This window comes from Oryctolagus cuniculus, chromosome 16 (assembly GCF_051225735.1).
Source record: "Oryctolagus cuniculus isolate XC-2025 breed Fujian yellow rabbit chromosome 16, ASM5122573v1, whole genome shotgun sequence".
Lineage (NCBI taxonomy): Eukaryota > Metazoa > Chordata > Mammalia > Lagomorpha > Leporidae > Oryctolagus > Oryctolagus cuniculus.
Window position 1 is genome coordinate 6,177,474 of NC_142882.1, and position 22,242 is coordinate 6,199,715.

The 22,242-nt window shown below is 39.0% G+C and overlaps 1 protein-coding gene across 1 annotated transcript; it reads left to right on the plus strand.

Annotated features, from left to right (window-relative positions):
* Window positions 1-247: 247 nt before the first annotated feature.
* Window positions 248-20,849, plus strand: LOC149121430 (vomeronasal type-2 receptor 116-like). Its single transcript, XM_089316326.1, has 7 exons — window positions 248-529; window positions 7,144-7,259; window positions 10,191-10,476; window positions 10,843-11,649; window positions 12,338-12,565; window positions 12,913-13,036; window positions 19,915-20,849. Exons 1-7 carry the CDS (start codon window positions 248-250, stop codon window positions 20,847-20,849), a joined length of 2,778 nt encoding a protein of 925 aa, XP_089172452.1.
* The last annotated feature ends 1,393 nt before the right edge of the window (window positions 20,850-22,242 follow it).

The window sequence follows — 22,242 nt, forward strand, 5'->3', positions numbered from 1 at the left end:
ATAGATGTCATTTTTATATGTTGTCATCAACAACAAATAATGAGTATTTGTCTAAACTAGCTCAGTCGGGTATTTTAGAAGGTCCTTGTGAATCAGCAATAACTGAACGGGGGATGATATTACTGTAAGTTTCTCACCAGATATGGATCAGTGTGTGAAGTGTCTGGATCATCAGTATGCCAGCACAGAGCATGACCGCTGCCTGCACAAAGCTGTGGCCTTCTTGGCTTATGAAGACCCATTATGAATGACCCTGGTCTGCACAGCTCTATGTATTTCTGTCCTCACCACTGGGGTTCTTGGTGTCTTTGTGAAGCACCGAGACACTCCCATAGTCAAGGCTAACAATCATTGTCTCAGCTACATCCTGCTCATTGCCCTCATCTTCTGCTACCTCTGTTCCTTACTCTTCATTGGTCATCCCAATACAGCCACCTGTGTCCTCCAGCAAACCACATTTGGAGTGGTGTTCACCGTGGCTGTTTCCACTGTCCTGGCCAAAACTACCACTGTGGTTCTGGCCTTCAAGGTCACTGACCCAGGGAGAAGGATGAGGCAGTGGCTGATATCAGGGTTACCTAACTCCATTATTCCCGTCTGCTCCCTGATCCAACTGGTTCTCTGTGCCATCTGGCTTGGGACTTCTCCTCCCTTTATTGACACAGATGCACGCTCTGAGCATGAACACATCATCCTGGTGTGCAACAAGGGCTCTGTCACTGCCTTCTACTGTGTCCTGGGCTACCTGGGCTCCTTGGCCATGGCAAGCTTCACTGTGGCTTTCCAAGCCAGGAATCTGCCTGACAAGTTCAATGAAGCCAAGTTCCTGACATTCAGCATGCTGGTGTTCTGCAGTGTCTGGGTGACCTTCCTGCCTGTCTACCAGAGCACCAAGGGGAAGGTCATGGTGGCTGTGGAGGTCTTCTCCATCTTGGCCTCCAGTGCAGGGCTCCTGGGCTGCATCTTTGTCCCCAAGTGCTACATTATTCTCCTAAGACCTGAGAAGGATGCTTTGAAAGGATTAATGGATAGGATAATTTCCAAGGAAATGGATGTTCTGAAGAGTAGCTCTTAAGGCTCTCACAGTTTTCCATGGTTAGAAACTAAAATTCAAAAAACTGGTTTTGCATTCTGATGTTATAAAATAACTTGCAGAATGTAACGGCCTTATGAACAATTTATACTTGTCTTAAAATATTTTCACTCCGAAGGACCAATTCACAGAAAAGAAAGGGAGAATGGGACAAACCTGCCATCTGCTGATAGACGCTGAAGATGTCTAAGTGGCCCAGCGTTGGTTCTGAAGAGAAGTCTTTGAGGCTCTCTCAGTTTCAAGGATTTGAAACTAGTATTTACAAAACTGATTTTGCATTCTGATGCTATAAAATAACTTGAACATTGTAATCACCTTATGAACATCTTACATTTCTCTTAGAAACTTTTTAATTCTCATACACTGAATAACAAAACAGAGCTATAGTGGGAAAAACCATCTGGTGATATACTCTGAAGATATCCACAGTGGTACAGTGCTGGTTCAGGCCAAAGAAAGGAGCTCAGTTAGGTTTCCATGTGGGTGTCAGGGACTGCAAGAGGCCATCTTCCACCGCTTTTTCTGGATCATCAGCAGGGAGCTGGATTGCAAGTGGACAACCGGTACATGGCCTGGCACCCACATAGGATGTCGGGGTTACAGGTGAAGGTTATATCCATTACACCCCAACACAGGCTGCAATTATCCTCTCTTCTTCAAAATAATACTGTGTACAAATTTCTTAGCCTGGTTTTTAAGTTCACAAATAAAACCCATCTCAGATAAAGGCTCTCCTTGAATCTTTTCATTTCTGCATTTTCATTGTCAACTGGTCAATTTCATAATATTCATATTTTAATAAAATGAGTTACATGTTTATTTTCTGTTTTCATTCATTCAGTGTCTATATTAACTTCAGATTTATAATATACTTGGAATATTTTCATGTAATCATTGGACATGTTAAATTATTTTAATATGTATATGCATTATCCAGGAAATTCTTAATTATGTTATCATTTCATATAGATTTGAAATGATGTGATAATCACACACCAAGTTTTCACTATATGTAGAACTGATTCTGCAAAATTCTTTTCCATCTGCTAATTTCTGCTTATTATCAATTTGGCTTCAGATTTACTTTTGCCAATACCAGACATAAGAAAGTGATTTTTATATCTTCTTCAGCAGAAAATAATTCAACAAAAAGTAACAATTTTAAAGTGAAGTAATGGCATTTGGACCATTCACTCTCTTGTGCAACTGTTATCTCTGTCATATTTTAAAAATATTTTCTTTGCTACAAATCGGGTTCCTTATCCATTAACGGTCACTCTCAGTTCCTTCTCTTGTAAGTCACACAACCACCAGTCTGTTTCTGTTTCCATGGATTTAATGTCCTGAGTGTTTTGTATAAATTAAATATTAGACTGTGGATTTAGGTGGCCTTTGATTTTGCATGGTGTTTTCAAGGAGCATTCACATCACTGCGGGTATCTACATTTTTCATGACAAACTGATAATTCCTTATAGTAATTCATTGAGTTTTGTGTGTCCAGTTAACCATACACTGACTTGTGTGTTATTTTTTACTTTGGCTGTTTGGAGACACACACTGATGTACAAGAGATTTTTGCATATTTTCTAATTTTGGAGTGTACCATTAGGTGTGGGATGTTTTGGTCATCAATGAATTTTATGTTGAATTTGCTAAGGAGGTGACAACTCTCTTCCATACCATATGTGTTGTAACTTTCTAGCATGGTTTCAAGATTCCAAATTCCCTATGGCATCTCTGACACCTGACAACTTTGAAAGTTTTTATAGCCAGTTAGTGTTTGTGAAGTAGAGGCTCCTTCTGGTGTGGAACGGCTTGTCCATACTTATTTCTGATTAGCATCATTTGTAATGTCCTTTGGTCATTTATTTATCTGTGCAGAAATATCCATCATATTATATTCCCATTGTTCATGAATTATATTTTGTTGTTACTTCTGCTTTCTAAAAATATATTTTCTTGTTTGTAAGTTACTCAATTTGTTTATATTTCAAATTTTACTTGATGTATACAAGTTTCATGAATATCATATATACATTTTTAGATCACAGAGATACTTCCCACCTATCCATTCATCCTGTCCACAAAAATCTGAAGCTTCTTTTTTTAAAAAGATTTATTTATTTTATTTGAAAAAGTTAAACAGAGAGAGGAGAGGCAGAGAGAAAGAGAGAGGTCTTCCATCTGATGATTCACTCCCCAATTGGCCGCAATGGCCAGAGCTGTGCTGATCCAAAGCTAGGAGCTCCTTCCAGGTCTCCCATGATTTGGGCCATCCTCCACTGCCTTCCCAGGCCACACAGAGAGCCAGACAGGAATTGGAACAAACGAGTCTCAAACTGGTGCCCATATAGGATGCTGGCACTTCAGACGAGGGTGTTATCCCACTGCTCCACAGCGCCAGCCCCAATCTTATTCTTCTTCCTCCTCCCTCTCCTATCGCCACTCTTAATTTTTGCAAAGAACTGTTTTCTGGTTTACTTTATACTCAGGAGATTAACCTTACCATATGTAATGTGTTCTACAAATGGTATGAAGAAACCAACACTATTCCTCAAAATAAAGACAAAGGCTATAAAAAAAAAAAACCATGGAATCTCAAATTGTCAATTTTACTCCAACATTACATTTAGGCACTTGTTATGATGGATAAGAGAATACATATGGTTTATGTCTGTTTTCGATACTGTCTTATTTCTCTTAAGTATCATGGTTTTCAGCTGCATCAATTTTGTTGCGATAGACAGGATTTCTTTTCTTTTTTTTCCTGCTGATTAATATTCTTAGAGTATATATACCATGGTTTCTTTATCCATTCAGCTATTGACGGATATCTGGGTTGATTCCATTTCTTAGCTATTTTGAATTGAGCTGCAATGAGCATGGGGGTATAGATGACCCTTTTTCGTGCTGATTTCATTTTGTTTGAGGAGATTCCTAGGAATCAGTTGGATGGGTCATATGGCAGATCTATTTTCAGCTCTCATAGGTTTCTATACTGTGTTTCACAATGACTGAATCAGTTTATATTCCCACAACCTGTGGATGAGGGTACATTTTCCTTCAAATCCTCTCCAGCACAGGTTGTTTGTTGATTTCTGTAGGAGAGCCATTCGGACAGGTGAGGTGAAATCAACCTAAATGCCCATCAATGGAAGAATGGATAAAGAAACTATGGATATGAACTCTATAGAATACTACAAAGTGGTAAAAGCAAAAAATGAAATCTGGTTATTTGCAACAAAATGGAGGCATCTGGAAAACATCAAATGCCCTAAACAGCACTTTGGCCTCAGGATCAGCCCTTAAGGCATTTGGATTTGGCTGAAAAGCTTATGAGAGGCATGGAGGCATGGAAAGCCAAGACACAGTAGCCAAAAAAAAAAAAAAAAAAAAAAAAAAAAAAAGCCTAAAGAAAGATCTCTGTCAGTGAGATCCCAGTGTAAATAATGGGCCATCAAAGAGGGAAGTACCTTTTTCTGAAGGGAGGAGGGATCTTCCCCTTTAATTATGGCCTTGTCTAAATAAGATTGGAGTTTGTGAACTGAAGAGGCTTCCAGGGGCTAGTGCCATGGCTCACTTAGTTAATCCTCCGCTGTGGCACTGGCATCAAATATGGGCACCAGGTTCTAATCCCGGTTGCTCCTCTTCAAGTTGAGCTCTCTGCTCTGGCCCAGGAAGGCAGTGGAGGATGACCAAAAGTGCTTGGGTGGCTGCACCCACATGGAAGACCAGGAAGAAGCAGCTGGCTCCTGGCTTCAGATTGGCATAGTTCTGGCCACAGCAGCCATTTGTGGGGTGAACAAACAAAGGAAGACATTTCTCTCTGCCTCTCCCTCTCTCACTGTCTAACTCTATTCATAAAAAAATAGGCTCCAAAGCCTTGGTAGCTCATGAAGAAAGCCTCAGGCGATTACTGACATCATAAATAAGAGTGTCAATTGTTAAATCAAAAACAGGAGTTACTGTACACTTGCTTCTATATAGGACCTCTGTCCTTAATGTGTTGTACTATGAGAATTAACGGTAAAACTAATCTTCAAACAGGACTTGATACTTTGTGTGTCTGTGTGGGTGCAAACTGTTGTAATTTTACTTAGTATAGAGTTGATCTTCTGTATATAAAGATAATAAAATGAATCTGAGTGAAGAATGGGATGGGAGAGGGATTAAGAGATGGATGGTATGCTGATGGGAGGGTTGTTACGGGAGGAAGAACCACTGTAATCCAAAAGCTGTTCTTTTGAAATTTACATTTGTTAAATAAAAGTTTTCTATAAAAAAAGAATGTAGAAGATATGTGATAAATATGAAAGAAATAGTTAAGCAAAAAAATGATGAATAGATCTGGGTGCCAAATTTTTTGAAATTCATGCATAATGTTTCATAACACACATTTTCAATACATTTTTGAAGCCTTCTCATTGCATGGAATTCATCCTTTCCAGTCCCAACCTTTGTTCAGTGAATCTTGTGCATTCAGATTGACTCTACTTTTAGTTTCTACACATTAGAGAGAATGGGAGATGTTTGCTCTCTGATTTAGATTTACTTTTCTTGTTTAACTAAATAGATAACAAGTTTTGTCATTGTACTGGTAATAAATCTAACTCATCAAGACATTATATTTTCAATTTTATGCAAGTCAGTGAATTTTCTGTGTTTTGTTCCTATACTTCATCTCAATTTGCATGAATCTGTATTCAAAATCTCACTAATGGCATCAGAGCAGAGACTAGGCAATGGAGAATGTGTTTTGCTTAAAATATTGGGGAACTCATTGATAGAAGTTTGAGTTTAGGAAACTTCTGAGTGGAATAACAGAGTTCTCTTCCATGCTCTCTTGTTTACCTCCTCATTAGATTTACTCCATTAGTGATACCTCACACTGATATGCAAGCACAAATGATTAGTCAGTGTTGATCATCATTACTGCTTACAAGACATGCTATCCATTTTGTTCAGTTGTGTTGTGCAGTCTCTTGGTTGTGCAAAGTGTTAAAGGTATGTAGCTGCTCTGATGGTGTCCTACATGAGTCCTTAAAGTCATTTACATTCAAGAAGTACAAGTATCTGTATGCATCATCCTGCCCTTGGTGTTTGTCGTGGTGGGAATAAAGTGATGACTTCCAGCTAGTATTGTCTGCCTTATAGTAAAAAGTGAGAAGTCCTCAAATAGTCCCTAGTTCTCATGAGAGTATTAACCAAGGTTTTAGTGTGAAAACAGATTACCATGAGATTACCATGGTTAACAGCAATGTGGAAGGGTTTCATATTTTACAACTGAAGATGTGATGATTTGACATACAGAATGAAACTCCTGAATTCAGGGTGATTACTGGTTCCACAGTGCTTGAGAATCAGAAGGCCTATTGGGTATCTTTGTAAACAGGATCTGCTTTGGGTCTGTGTGGCATCAAGGCAATGTGTGGCTCCCCAGAACATGGGGTCTGGAGGCTGCCCTATTGTTCTTTGGGTCTTTGACGTCTGTTACACTGGAGTTTTCTGGTCTGAAAACTTTCTGAGAAACTCACCTGATGCCTCTTTTCATGCCCTCTGATGCAATCCAGGTACATATTTGCCAAAAGTTCATGGAGAGGTTTATTGACAAAGCCCATGGACCAAATGTAACTAATAGAATTTATGCCCTTGAGTCTTTGTACCCATGGACTTGGAGGAAATACTTGCACCTGGGGTGAAGAGGATGATTCACAAACATGTTTTCCTTCTTGTGTTTTTCATCAGGACAGAAGCCCTGAGCTGCAGAGCCTCAGGGTAGAAAGGGTTCCAGATTCCCACATGGACGAATGGACAGATGGTAGAAAGAAATCAGATTGAACAGTATTAAAATGGCTTGATGCGAGGAATCACACACACACACACACACACATGCTATTTGTATGCACATGCATGACCCTTCAAGTTCCACTATGGTTGTGTCCTAGGGTTTTCACAGACTTTGAAGATGTTTCCTTTGATTTTTCTGTTGCTCTTTTTGCAACTGTGTCTCCTTGTGACTTGTCATGATGATCAGAACTGCTTTTTCCAGATGGAACGGAGTTATTACAAGGATGGAGATATTGAGATCGCTGCTTTTTTCCCCATTTACATATACCTTGTGGACAGAATGATTAATATTTTCAAAAATGATGTCACATTCAAACGGTAAGTTCTCTTTGCCATAATCATTTTCCTTGATTTACATAATAGATGCTTGCTATTGGGTCTGCAGATGGATAGACACATACGTTGTGTGTCCCTGCCCTTTCCATTTCTGTCCCACCTAAAAAGTTCTGATAATTAACTTGGGACATGTGGAAGACATTTATTTCTGCCTGGCACATTGAATTGTTCAGGGAAATGTTATCTCATCATACGAGAAAGGAGAGTCTGGTTGGGATCTTCTTGTCCTTCTCTGTCCATGTTCATCAGCTCAGGGGCCTATTGTGCCTCAGTAGCAGGTTCTTACAGAACCCATGCACTGAAATGAACAACCCTGAGTTACCTGAGCTCTTCCACATGTGCTCACAAACTTTTCTGCTACATATTAGATTTGGGGCCATGAGCTCACTTCATTTCTTCTACAGTCAAAAAGGAGAAAAGATATTCAAGAAAGTAAGATTTTACTAGGTAAAAGTAACCTCAGGCCACAAGTATAATAATAATTGTATGTTAATGATGAATATACCCATAAGAACTGTAATGGTGGGAATCTACACATTCAGGATGCACCCCTGATTCTTTTTCTGGAAAAATACATTTCAGAAGAGGGATTATTCTGCTCTGCCCATCTTTAAGATATGGTCTACCTGTAGCTAAATATAAATGTTTCATATATATTTATATAGGAATATTTCATGCCTCCAGAATATAGTATCTTGTAGGACAGTGAAATTGTTTTCCTCACATCTGTTTATTTTGGTGCTAATTTCTAATTGGTTTCTACTGTAAGCTATAAAAGTAGGTTGATGATACATAGATCTTTGATAGAAGGTAGATATTAGCACATATATCATTGCAGTATCATTAAAGCCAATGGAATTGAGAACTATAGTTGGTGCCACAAAGGTGAGACAACTGATCAAGTATTTTAGGCATTTGTCCTAAGTTCTATCCAGAAAAAATCTAATGGATACCAGCTTGGTATAATGATATTATTCACTTCACATGATTTTTATGAATTTGCCTATTTTGATAGTGCACATGACATCCCAATTATGAAATATTTATTTATTATTAGTATTGGTATTTCCCATGGTTATGCATGCAGTACATCATTTACATGTACCCTAAATGATGGAGACCAGAAGAGTGTAAATTTCCCATAGTAGGAATAGAGTCTATGAATAGAGCCCAGGTTCCTCCAAGATGTATACCTTGCCAACTGGAGATCATAACCAAATCTTAGCAAACCCAGGAGAAAATGCCTGTGTTAATGATACTTGGGAATATAATATAAGATTCAACAACTTTAGAACACCCAATAATTATTTATAAACTGTTCTTAGAGATAAGAAACACAACATAAAACAGATTGAAAAGGCAACTCTCAAAAATGCACAGTGTGTCCAAAAATCTTTTAGAACTTTTCTACCAATGGCAGCGGGAATAAGAAATGAGAGGTTAAGGAATTGATGGAAATGTCAAGAATGAGGAGGGGAACAGAGAAATATGAACTACAAAATGGAATATTATTTGATACTCTTAGCAAGGATTTTTAAAGTTCTTCATTATATACAAAGTATGAGTGAAATATTTGGATAACAAATATTTATAGAACTTAAATTTATATAAAACAATAGACATTGAGCAACTCTTTACATGGTAATGGATACCTATATATAAATATATAGGCAGAATATGTATATAGTATGCATGCATACATACATATTATGTTGCAACATGAACCAAGAAAAGAAAAACTGTCACTTCCTCTGGGGCACACAGTGACCCTTAATATCAGTGTCCATGACCTAGTCTATTCATAATGACTCAACACACAGTAAATCTGAAATACATACAAGGGGCTCCTCATTTACATACTTTGTGAAATGTCAGAACCTGGAAAGTAGAAATGCTTCATGTTCTTTGCATGGAAGGATATTTATGTTTGGTTCTGTAGGGAAAATTGGGTGAATAAGGCCAGTTTGGAGTATATACTCATACCACTGATAATGATTTACTTTCATATATACCTAGTGTTCAAAATAAATGCATGACTGTCTTAGTTGTAAAGCATTACAAATCCAACCGGGGAGTGTTTCAGGCTTTTCTAAAGTGTCCCTCCCTTTTCACTGATTTCCTTCTTTCAAGCTCTGAATCTGATTTCATTTTCCTGGCTTGTGATGGTGGTTGATGGGTGAGTTTGTTGGGGAAGAGATTTTTCAGGATAAATCCAGACTTACATCTACCATTCTCAGTGCTTTGACGTCATCCTTCTATGTGATCACATAGCCTTCAGTTGAGTTACTCTCTTTTCCCATTACAACCTGCAGCCTTATGACCATAGGACTCCTATTTCAAGAAGCATATAATGATGTGATAAGATGAAGCATCATTGTAGTTTCCAAATATAGGAGTATTTGTAGAGGCAGTGCTAAAGATGCACCTTTCCTTGTCAAGTTTTCTTTGAAACATGAATGTTCTTTCTAGGTGTGCATAAACTTTTGAAAGGGCATTCCAGAGCATATTATAGTATTTAGATATCAAATATAAAATCTTAGAAGATGTAGTTGTTGCCAGAGATGATTTAAATTGATAGGTTTATATTAAAAAATAAGATCATTTTCTTTGGCTGCATGGACATCCATGTGATAATATGCCCAAGACATTATAATGTAAAAGAAGATCTTATTTTCAGAATCATTTAGGCTGGGAGACCGAGGTCAAGGGAGTAGCAGCTATGGTTCTGGTGAGGACATGTGTCCTGCAAATTCAACACTCTTAACACGCTGTCCTCAGCCAATGTGCAGATAATCATTAGAACATATGAATCTTTGGCCAAGACCAATCCATCTGTTACAGTTATTACAGAAGAATTGATGATAATCTGGATTTGAGGCTTCTCCCTTAAAGATCCTTGTGCCTTTCATACAGGTTTCAGTCCAAAAACTACCAGTATGTTCTGGCCTTGGTTTTTGCTATTGAGGAGATCAACAAGAACCCCCAGCTTTTACCCAATGTGACCTTGGGATTTGATCTCTATAATGTCATGCACAGTGACATGATGGTGATGCAGAATCCCTTCGTCTGGCTTGCAGGACTAGAAGAGGATGTTCCTAATTACATGTGTAGGAAATGGAGCAAGTCTGTAGCTGTAATATCAGGAACAAGCATTGCTGTCCAAGTAGGGACACTGCTGGAACTCTACAAAATTCCACAGGTGAGTGTGTAAGTGAAAGAGAGGGATAAAACACATCACCTGAGGTGCCTGACTTAGACCCAAAAATTTAAGTGACAGAACCAAATACACTTGCCACAGCATGTGATCAAAAGTGAAGGCGTATAGAGATTAGGTGGATTAGCCACATATTATCAGAAGCAGAGTGTTGGCAAGTGAAAAGGAGAAATGTTTTCCTTAATCTGTGAATGTAATGTCTCAGGAACTAGGATGTTTTCATGCAGGGGGATGAGAAAAATGAAATATTCTAAAATCTTGTGATGCTTCCATCATCTGCTTAATTTCTTCAGGAGTAAGATAGTACACTATGGCAATATCCTTACACAGATTTCTTGCATTTTCTCTTAGCTGACTCTTGGGTCTTTTGAACCACTTCTGAGTGACAGTGGTCAGTTTCCTTCCCTCTATCAGATGGCACCCAAAGACACTTCTCTGGCCCTTGGCATAGTCTCCTTGGTGCTTCATTTCAGCTGCACATGGGTGGGTTTGGCCATCTCAGACCTCCCAAAAGGTATTCAGTTTATGTCCAATTTGAAAGTAGAGATGCAGAAGAATGGCATCTGTGTGGACTTTGTGGAACTGATCCCAGTCACTGAGGAGTCTTATATTTCACTCCAGAATAGGTTTCATATCCAGATCCTAAAATCATCAGCAAATGTGGTGATTCTTTTCTGTGACACTGATTCACTCATAGGCATCAGCTTTCCAACATGGGAACGTGTAATGACATGGAAAGTCTGGGTCACCACCTCACAATGGGATTTTGCCAGCGATGAGCATCATATCCTGCTCCACTCATTCCATGGGACTCTCATTTTTTCACACCACCATGGTGAGATCTCTGGTTTCAAAAACTTTCTTCAGACAGCTAATCCTTCAAAATACCCAGAAGACATTTACCTCTTAAGATTCTGGTCATTGGTTTTTGATTGCTCAGTTACTGGGGCATCCTGTAAAACTTTGCAGAACTGTCCACTGAATGCCTCCTTGGAATCCTTGCCTCCACATCGTTTTGATATGAGCATGAGTGATGGGAGTTACAACATATATAATGCTGTGTATGCTGTGGCCCACAGCGTACATGAGATGCTTCTACAATTGTTAGAAATGCAGCCAGTGAACAATGGGGCAAAGGTGGCATTTTCTCCCTGGCAGGTAATTTGGTTTCCATTGTATGACATGTACTCCTGATGTGATCCCCTTAAGAGCTTTTGCCTGTGTTCAAACCAAGTAGCTTGGGAACATTTCTCCAATCACAAGATATATATGAGCCTCTGCTTGTAATTTGTCATAAGACACAGGGTTCCATTGACAAGTGGGAAGGTAACTTGGATAAGCTTCAGTGTTGTGTCTTAAAAAGTACTCTCCCATCCTGTCAGTTTAATTAGGACTTGTGAATACCTAGACTCTGTCATTCTGTTTTCAGTCTCAACGGTAACAAATTATTACTTTTTAGTGTCAAATATTGTTGAGTATGTTCATCCACAATATACATAAGACATCTCATTAAATTGCATATTTTTTATCCTGGTAACTGTACTACAGATGGTTGTCCTAGGTACACTGAGAAAATAAGTGAGTGTTGGTAGCATGGAGTCCACAGTTGGAAATGATCAGAATCTCACAGTTAGATCTTTTTGATTGCCCTAGTTTTTAGATGAAAATGAGTGAAATCATACTTACTTTGATGTAGTTCTCATCAGGTTTTTAGTTTTAATTCATTGGGTAGCTATAAAAAGTTCCCTTTGTTTATTTGTGATTACAGACAAAAGGCTTTCTCTAACCTGGGTTTGATGTGTTATTGCTTGGGCAGTCTTCATGTGAATATGATGTATTTTTTCAGTTGCACCCATTTCTCAAGAACCTCCAAATTACCAATCCTGTGGGTGACCTAGTGAATTTGAATCACATGACGAATTTGGAAGCTGAATATGACATTCTCAACTTTTGGAATTTTCCATATGGTGTTGGACGTAAGGTTAAAGTAGGACAGTTTTCCCCTTACGCCTCACAGAGCCAGAAGTTGTCTCTCTCTGAGAATTTGATAGAATGGGACACAGGAATTACAGAGGTAAGTTGCACCTGATCATAAGGTTCACAATGCACATTGTTACCCACAATTCATATGGGGATTTGTGACACTTGGCTTATTAAATACACACTTAGAGACATTAAACTACACCCCTTCCAATCTAAATACTTTCTTATGTTTTTAGTGTCTGAGGTTGGACAGTACACACACTTGTTCCTCCACATGTTTTGATTCCATTTATTTAGAAAATCAAATTGGATGCAATCATTTTGTCAGAAATAGGTATCTACAGCTTAAGAGAACAGGTTGTGCAGGACTTGAAAACCCTCTACTTGGAATAGAAGTAACATTCCCAATATGACCAATATTCATTTGATTTTTCTCAGACTCCACGTTCAGTATGCAGTGAGAGTTGCAGCCCTGGATTCAGGAAAGCCTCTCTGGAGGGAAAGCCTACCTGTTGTTTTGATTGCACACCTTGTCCTGAGAATGAGATTTCCAATCAGACAGGTAAGTCAGTGCCAGCCTCATGGAGAAATTAAAACCTGTTTCTTAAAATATTCCTCTTCTCCATGGAAAGAAAAGGATGTGGAGTATGACTGCTGAGAAGATTCTTTTCACCTTCTGGTAGAAGTTAAACCTTATATTCAGTAATAACCCTTAAAATGATAAAAGTTTGCACACTATACTTTACTGCATATAGTATTTGCAAAATCATTTTGGTAAATTCACGTCTGTGTTCCTTGTACATGAATAGATAAAATGCTTTCACCTAATTCAAGCATAGCATGCTTGGAGTGAGAAAGCACAACTCTCATCAAACTGTGTGTAATTTGAAAAACTGTATTAGAAATTATACAGTATATCATGCTGAGGATAATACTCATCAGATATCATAAACGAGCTAACCTTAGCCTTGAGCAAAATCATTGCATATCAAAATATAAATCTTCAGGAACATTCATATGCTTACACTCATACACACTCATGAGTAAAATTTATTTTGAAAGAATACAGGCTGACATCCATGGTAAGGTCAGAAATCCTACATGAGGAGTAAGTGCACAGTGGCTCCTGTTGTTGACTTTACAAATTGATACTCCTGTTTATGGCATCAGTAATCTCCCTATGCTCCAGTCAAGAGTTTCAAAGGCTATGGAAGCCTTTTGAGTTCTCCGACTGTTACCTTGTTTAGACAAGGCCATGGTCAAAGTGGAAGTTCTCTCCTCCCTTCAGAGAAAGGTACCTCCTTCTTTGAAGACCTGTTCTTTCCACTGGGATCTCACTCAGAGAGACATTTCATTTAGTTGTTTCTTCTTTTTTTTTTTTTTTCTCCAGAGGGTCCTGGCTTTCCATGCCTGAAATACTCTCATGAGCTTTTCAGCCAGATCCGAATGCCTTTAGGGCTGATTCTGAGGCCACAGTGCTGTTTAGGACATCTGCCATTCTATGAGTCTGCTGAGTATCTCCCTTCCCATGTTGGATCACTCTCCCCTTTATTTATTCTATCGGTTAGTATTAGCAGATACTAGACTTGTTTATGTGCTCCCTTTGACTCTTAGTCCTTTCATTATGATCAATTGTGAACTGAAATTGATCACTTGGAATAATGAGATGGCATTGGTACATGCCACCTTGATGGGATTCAATTGGAATCCCTTGGTATGGTTCTAACTCTACCATTTGGGGCAAGTCAACTTGAGCATTTTCCAAATTATACATCTCTTCCCTCTCTTATTCCCACTCTTATGTTTAACAGGGATGACATTTCAGTTAAATTTCAACACTTAAGAATAACTGTGTATTAATTACAGAATTAAACCAGTCATATTAAGTAGAACCAACAAAAAATACTAAGAGGGATAATGTATTAAGTTGTTCATTAACAGTCAGGGCTATGCTGATCAAGTCACCGTTTCTCATAGTGTCCATTTCACTTAAGCAGGTTTCCTTTTTGGTGTTCAGTCAGTCATCACGGATCAGGGAGAACATATGGTTTTTGTCCCTTTGGGACTGGCTTATTTCACTCAGCATGATGTGTTCCAGATTCCTCCATTTTGTTGCAAATGACTGGATTTCATCGTTTCTTACTGCGGTATAGTATTCTAAAGAGTACATATCCCATAATTTCTTTATCCAGTCTACCATTGATGGGCATTTAGGTTGGTTCCAGGTGTTGGATATTGTGAATTGTGCTGCAATAAACATTAGGTTGCATACTGGTTTTTTGTTTGCCAATTTCATTTCACTTGGGTAAATTCCAAGGAGTGGGATGGCTGGGTCGAACGGTAGGGCTATCTTCAGGTTTCTGAGGAATCTCCAGACTGACTTCCATAGTGGCTTGACCAGTTTGCATTCCCACCAACAGTGGGTTAGTGTCCCTTTTTCCCCACATCCTTGCCAGCATCTATTGTTGGTAGATTTCTGAATGTGAGCCATTCTAACTGGGGTGAGGTGAAACCTCATTGTGGTTTTGATTTGCATTTCCCTGATTGCTAGTGACCTTGAACATTTTTTCATGTGCCTGTTGGCCATTTGGATTTCCTCTTTAGAAAAATGTCTATTGAGGTCCTTGGCCCATCTCTTAAGTGGTTTGTTGGTTTTGTTTTTGTGGAGTTTCTTGATCTCTTTGTAGATTCTGGTTATTAACCCTTTATCTGTTGCATAGTTTGCAAATAGTTTTTCCCATTCTGTCCGTTGTCTCTTCACTCTCCTGACTGTTTCTTTTGCAGTACAGAAACTTCTCAATTTGATGCAATCCCAATAGTTGATTTTGGCTTTGACTTCCTGTGCCTCCGGGGTCTTTTCCAGAAACTCTTTGCCTGTGCCAATAATTGAAGGGTTTCTCCAATGTTCTCTAATAACTTGATGGTGTCAGTTCGTAGATTTAAGTCTTTAATCCATGTTGAGTGGATTTTTGTGTAAGGTGTAAGGTAGGGGTCTTGCTTGATGGTGCTGCACGTGGAAATCCAGTTTTCCCAGCACCATTTATTGAATAGAGTGTCCTTGCTCCAGGAATTGGTTTCAGATCCTTGATCAAATATAAGTTGGCTGTAGATGTTTGGGTTGATTTCTGGTGTTTCGATTCTGTTCCATTGGTCTATCCATCTGTTTCTGTACCAGTACCATGTTGTTTTGATTACGACTGCCCTGTAGTATGTCCTGAAATCTGGTATTGAGATGCCTCCGCTTTTTTGTTGTTGTTGTTATTGTTGTTGTTGTTGTACAAGATTGCTTTAGCTATTCGAGGTCTCTTGTGCCTCCATATAAATTTCAGCATCATTTTCTCTAGATCTGAGAAGAATGTCTTCGGTATCCTGATTGGAATTGCATTGAATCTATAAATTGCTTTAGGGAGAATGGACATTTTGATGATGTTGATTCTTCCAATCCATGAGCATGGAAGATTTTTCCATTTCTTGGTATCCTCTTCTATTTCTTTCTTTAAGATTTTGTAATTCTCATCATAGAGTTCTTTAACGTCCTTGGTTAGGTTTATTCCAAGGTATTTGATTGTTTTTTAAGCTATAGTGAATGGGATTGATCTTAGCAGTTCTTTCTCTGTCATGGCATTGCTTGTGTATACAAAGGCTGTTGATTTTTGTGCATTGATTTTATATCCTGCCACTTTGCCAAACTCCTCTATGAGTTCCAATAGTCTCTTAAAAGAGTTCTTTGGATCCTCTAAGTAAAGAATCATATCGTCTGCAAAGAAGGACAGTTTGACTTCTTCCTTCTCAATTTGTATTCCTTTAATTTCTTTTTCTTGTCTGATGGCTCTGGCTAAAACTTCCAGAACTATATTAAATAGCAGTGGTGAGAGTGGGCATCCCTGCCTGGTGCCAGATCTCAGTGGAAATGCTTCCAACTTTTCCCCATTCAATAGGATGCTGGCCGTGGTTTTTTCATAAATTGCTTTGATTATATTGAGGAATGTTCCTTCTATACCCAATTTGCTTAGAGTTTTCATCATGAAAGGGTGTTGTATTTTATCAAATGCTTTCTCTGCATCAATTGAGATAATCATATGGTTTTTCTTTTGCAGTCTGTTAATGTGGTGAATCACATTGATTGATTTGTGAATGTTGAACCATCCCTGCATACCAGGGATGAATTTCACTTGGTCTGGGTGGATGATTTTTCTGTTGTGTTGTTGTAGTCTATTGGCAAGAATTTTATTGAGGATTTTTGCATCTATGTTCATTAGGGATATGGGTCTACAATTTTCTTTCAGTGCTGCATCTTTCTCTGGCTTAGGGATTAAGGTGATGCTGGATTCATAGAAAGAATTTGGGAGGATTCCCTCTTTTTCGATTGTTCTGAATAGTTTGAGAAGAAATGGGATTAGTTCTTCTTTAAATGTCTGTTAGAATTCAGCAGCTGGCGCCGCGGCTCAACAGGCTAATCCTCTACCTAGCGGCGCTGGCACACTGGGTTCTAGTCCCTCTCGGGGCACCGGATTCTGTCCTGGTTGCCCCTCTTCCAGGCCAGCTCTCTGCTGTGGCCCGGGAGTGCAGTGGAGGATGGCCCAAGTGCTTTGGACCTGCACCACATGGGAGACCAGGATAAGCACCTGGCTCCTGCCATTGGATCAGCGTGGTGTGCCGGCCATGGTGGCCATTGGAGGGTGAACCAATGGCAAAAGTTAGACCTCTCTCTCTGTCTCTCACTGTCTACAGGAACATCTTAACTTGTTTGATCAAATACTGCCAGATATTTCAGCAAAATGAACTTGTAAGACACTGTTGTTGAAATAAATTCACACATAGAAATTTTAAACAATGTAAACCCAACAGTATTTTTAAATAGGTTACATTATGCCCAATGTCTTGCATAAAGTGTAATTCAGTTTATAATCCTTGAAAAATAGTAATAAGAATGAGCATTTCTGAAGAAAATCATTTCATAAATTTAAGTTATCTAAGAATTATAAAAAAAGAACAAAACAACACAAAATGCCAAAAAGAAGGATCAGTTTTCAATCCTAAAGTGTATTTTAGAATGCCAAAAGCATGGAAGTTATGGCTGAAGATTGTATACAAAGTTGCAGAAAGAATGTAACTTCTGCAGGAAATTACCTATTGGTCTCTTTGTGTATATAATAAAAGTGGAAGCCATGCAAGTTATTATAAAGGAAGATTTAAAATGGCATCATTCTCAACTGATATTGGGATGGTGTAATACAATCAAAAATCAGTAATTGAGTTAAGTAGTGCTGGAATACTAGATTGAATACAAAAAGAGATATTTTTGCTTATCAATTCTGGAAAACAAAGCTCTGAAAGATGAGCACATGTAATGTCTCAAAAGTATGAACTATCCAAAAATAAGACCACCTAAACTTTGGAAGACATCTGCAGGTTGTGACAACTGACATTGATGGAGAAATGTATGGAAAAAGACGGGGATACTGGCAGAGATGGAGATAAAATTCATGTTCAAGAATAAAAAGGCAGCAAAGTGGAAATATGTCAGTAGGATTCAAGGTGATCTCCAGACTGACTTTGATTACAGGCAGCATCCCAGTGTGTTCCTTGATGGAAATTTGCTCAAGGGTGGCATCTTATCCAGAAGGTATCAAGTGTACAACTCTTCTGTGTTTCTCTAGAGCTTAATCATCTGTTTTCTAATGGTGATCTCTCAATCAGTGCTTGCCCACAGAATGACTATCCAGATCCTACCTTAGAGAGATGTGGTTTAGTGAGATCGTTGTGTGCTTTCTGTGCACCCAAAATTCACAAAGTAAATCTCCCAGTGCATGACACTAAGAGTGGGAACCTGGGTCCAGTGCTGCATCATAGTAGTTGAAGCCTCTGACTGGGATGCCAGCATCCCAGTTGGGCAGCGGTTCCAGTCTCAGCTGCTTCACTTCCAATGCAGCTCTCTGCTGATGCTTAGGAAAGCAATAGAAGACAGCCAAAGTTTCTGAGTCCACACCATGTAGGACACCCAGAAGAAGCTCCCATTTATTGCCCTAAGACAGCCTAGTTCCATTTATTGCCATCATTTGGGGTGTGAATCACTGGTGGAAGATGTCTTTCTTTCTCTTTTTCACTCTTTTCCTTTCTCCCCCTCTTTTTCTCCCTGCCCTCCTGTCCTACTCTCTCCCTCTCCCTCTCTCTCCCTCATACTTCTCTGCCTCCTTCTGAAACTCTGCATTTCCATTAAATTATAAATAAATAAAAACACTCATTAGAAATAAAGACTGGGGCCCTTTGGTCATTGATTAGGCAATGAGAGTACAGAGGGAATAACACCAATAAAACAAGGGCTCACTGCAGGCATGGAAAGCGAACACTCTGGCCAAAAAATAGGCTACATGGAGGATCTCTGTGAGACCCCAGTGGAAAGAAATGATCGTCAAAGAAGGATATACTCTTCTCAGAAGGGAAGAGAGAACATCCACTTTGCTTATGGCAGTGTCCAAATGCTGATGGAGTCTATGGTTACAGAGGACTTCCATAGCCTTGGCAGCCCATGGCAAGAGCCTTGGGTGATCACTGATATCATACGTACAAGTGTTAATTGTTAACGGAACAACGAAATCACTGTGCATTTATTCCCCATTTAGGAACTCCATCCATAATGAGTTGAACTGTGAGAATCGACTGCACTTTTTTCTCAAACTGTACTCTATATGTAGTGTGTCTGTGTGGATGCAAACTATTGAAATCTATATGTTATATGGAGTTGGTCCTCTGTATATAAAATCAAATAAAAATGTAACATAATGAAGAAGGAGATGGGAGAGGGTGAGGGAGGTGGGATGAGAGTTGGGATGGGAGGGTGGGTTTAGGGGAAAGAAACACAATATTTCTAAAGTTCTATCTATGAAAAAATGCATTTGTTGAATAAAAACTTTAAAATAAAAAAATATGAAAAAATGCAATCACTATATAAAAACTTAAGAAAACAAGGACTGCTGCTTGCTCTTGTTTAAAGTGAGGATGCAGCAAGCATGTGCCATATATAAAGGTCAGAGTAGTCTTTATAATACATGGAAACCTCTGGAATCTTGCTCACCACTTCCAAGTGTGGAGAAACCATGAAGAATGAATTTGCGGTGTTAAAATGATACAAGCAAAAAAGGTAGGATTTAAAGCACCAGGAGTAGTTTCAGAGAGTAGCCTGTAGGGCTTTGTTAGGAGAAAAAGTACATGTACTCATCAGTATGCAAGGTAGTCAGAGAGATGAAGTAATAACTCTGGCTAACATGAGGAAGATGGGCATGAATAAAGGCTTATAATTTCCTAGATGTTATTTTATATGCTATTTCAACATCAAATTAGGGCTATTTGCCTAAACTAGCTATGTCCGTTATTCCAGAAGGTCCTTATGAATCAGAAATAACTGAACTCAGGATGATGTTCTTGTACGTTTCTTGCCAGATATGGACCAGTGCATGAAGTGTCTGCATCATCAGTATGCCAGCGCAGAGCGAAACCAGTGCTTCCACAAAAAAGTGACCTTTCTGTCTTTTGAAGATCCCCTGGGGATGACCTTGGTCTGCACAGCTCTGTGCTTCTCTGTCCTCACTGCTGTGGTTCTTGGGGTCTTTGTGAAGCACCGAGACACTCCCCTAGTCAAGGCCAACAATCGTTGTCTCAGCTACATCCTGCTCATCGCCCTCATCTTCTGCTTCCTCTGCTCCTTATTGTTTATTGGTCGTCCCAACACAACCACCTGTGTCCTCCAGCAGACCACGTTTGGAGTGGTGTTCACCGTGGCTGTTTCCACAGTCCTGGCCAAAACTACCACTGTGGTTCTGGCCTTCAAGGTCACTGCCCCAGGGAGAAGGATGAGACAGTGGCTGATATCAGGGGTACCTAACTCCATTATTCCCATCTGCTCCCTGATCCAATTGGCTCTCTGTGCCATCTGGCTTGGGAATTCTCCTCCCTTTATTGACACAGATGCACACTCAGAGCATGGTCACATCATCCTGGTGTGCAAGAAGGGCTCAGTCATTTCCTTCTACTGTGTCCTGGGCTACCTGGGCTCCTTGGCCATGGCAAGCTTCACTGTGGCTTTCCTAGCCAGGAATCTGCCTGACAAGTTCAATGAAGCCAAGTTCCTGACATTCAGCATGCTGGTGTTCTGCAGTGTCTGGGTGACCTTCCTGCCTGTCTACCACAGCACCAAGGGGAAGGTCATGGTGGCTGTGGAGGTCTTCTCCATCTTGTGCTCCAGTGCAGGGCTCCTGGGCTGCATCTTTGTCCCCAAGTGCTACATTATTCTCCTAAGACCTGAGAAGAATGCTTTGAAAGGATTAAGTGATAGAAGAATTTCTAAGGAAACATATGTTCTCAGGTGTAGCTCTTAGGCTCTCTCAGATTTTATTGGTTAGAATCTAAAATTATAAAACTGATTTTGCATTCTGATGTTAAAAATAACTTATATAATGTACCCTCCTCATGAACAATTTATACTTTTCTTAATATGTTTTTGTTCTGAAGGTCCAATTTACAGAAAATGAAGATAGAGAGTGGGAGAAACCTTCCATCTGGTAATGGAATCTGAAGATATCTGTAGTGGCCCAGTGCTAGTTCATGCCAAAGCAAGGAGATTAATTCAGGTTTTCATGTGAGTGTCAAGGACAGAAAGGCTTAGGCCATCTTCCAAAGCATTTTCTAGATCTTAACAAAAAGCTGGATTGCAAGTGGAGCGGACAAGACATGAACTGGCACCAACATGGGGTGTCGGGGTTATAGGTGCTACTTATAGCCACTATACCCCCATGCTGTACCCATTTCTTCTCTCTTCAAAATAATACTATGAACTAATTTCTTAGTCTGGGTTTTATGTTCATAAGCACAAAACCAATCTCAGATAAAGGCTCCCCTTGAAACTTTTCATTTCTTTTCAATCCTGTATTTTCAATGTCAACTCATTGACATTGTCATATTCATATTTTAATAAAATGAGTTACACATTTCTTTGCTGTTTTTATTAATTCATTAGTCTATATTAAAATAAGCTTATTAATATAGTTGAAATATTTCAGCGCAATCTTTAGACATGTTAAATCATTATAATGTGTAATTCATTGTCAAGAAAATGCTGAATTATATATCATTTCATATGAATTTAAAATGATGTAAAAAAATAAATAAATAAAATGATGTGATAATCACACATCAAGTTTTCATTATACATAGAAGTGATTCTGTAAACTTCTTTTCCATCTCTTCATTTCTATATATTATCAATCTGGCTTTGATTTACTTTTGCCAATACCAGACATAAGAAAGTGATTTTTGATGTAATCCAACTGTGAATATTGGCTTTGACTTCCTGTACCTCTGGGGTCTATTCCAAGAAATCTTTACCTGTGCCTATATCTTGCAGGGTTTCTTTGATGCCCTCTAATAATTTGAAAGTGCCGGGTCATAGTGAGTGGATTTTTGTGTAAGATATAAGGTAGGGGTCTTGCTTCATGTTTCTGCATGGGTAATCCATTTTACCAGCACTATTTGTTGAATGGACTGTCCTTTCTTCAGGAATTTGTTTTAGCTCCTTGATCAAATATAAGTTGGCTATAGATGTTTGGATTGATTTCTGGTGTTTCCATTCTGTTCCATTGTTCTACCCATCCATTGTGATACCAGGCTGTTTTGATTATAGATCCACTGCAGTAAGTCTTGAAATCTGGTATTGTGGTGCCTCTGGCTTTGTTTTTGTTGTACAAGATTGCTTTAGCTATTTCAGGTCTCCTG

What these genes read in the sequence shown, in the direction of transcription:
- LOC149121430 (XM_089316326.1), top strand. Translation starts at nt 248, where the DNA reads ATGACCCTGGTCTGCACAGCTCTATGTATTTCTGTCCTCACCACTGGG. An exon ending in TGGCATTTTCTCCCTGGCAG is followed by an intron (nt 11,650 to 12,337) that starts GTAATTTGGTTT and finishes GTATTTTTTCAG; the next exon opens with TTGCACCCATTTCTCAAGAA. An exon ending in TGAGATTTCCAATCAGACAG is followed by an intron (nt 13,037 to 19,914) that starts GTAAGTCAGTGC and finishes GTTTCTTGCCAG; the next exon opens with ATATGGACCAGTGCATGAAG.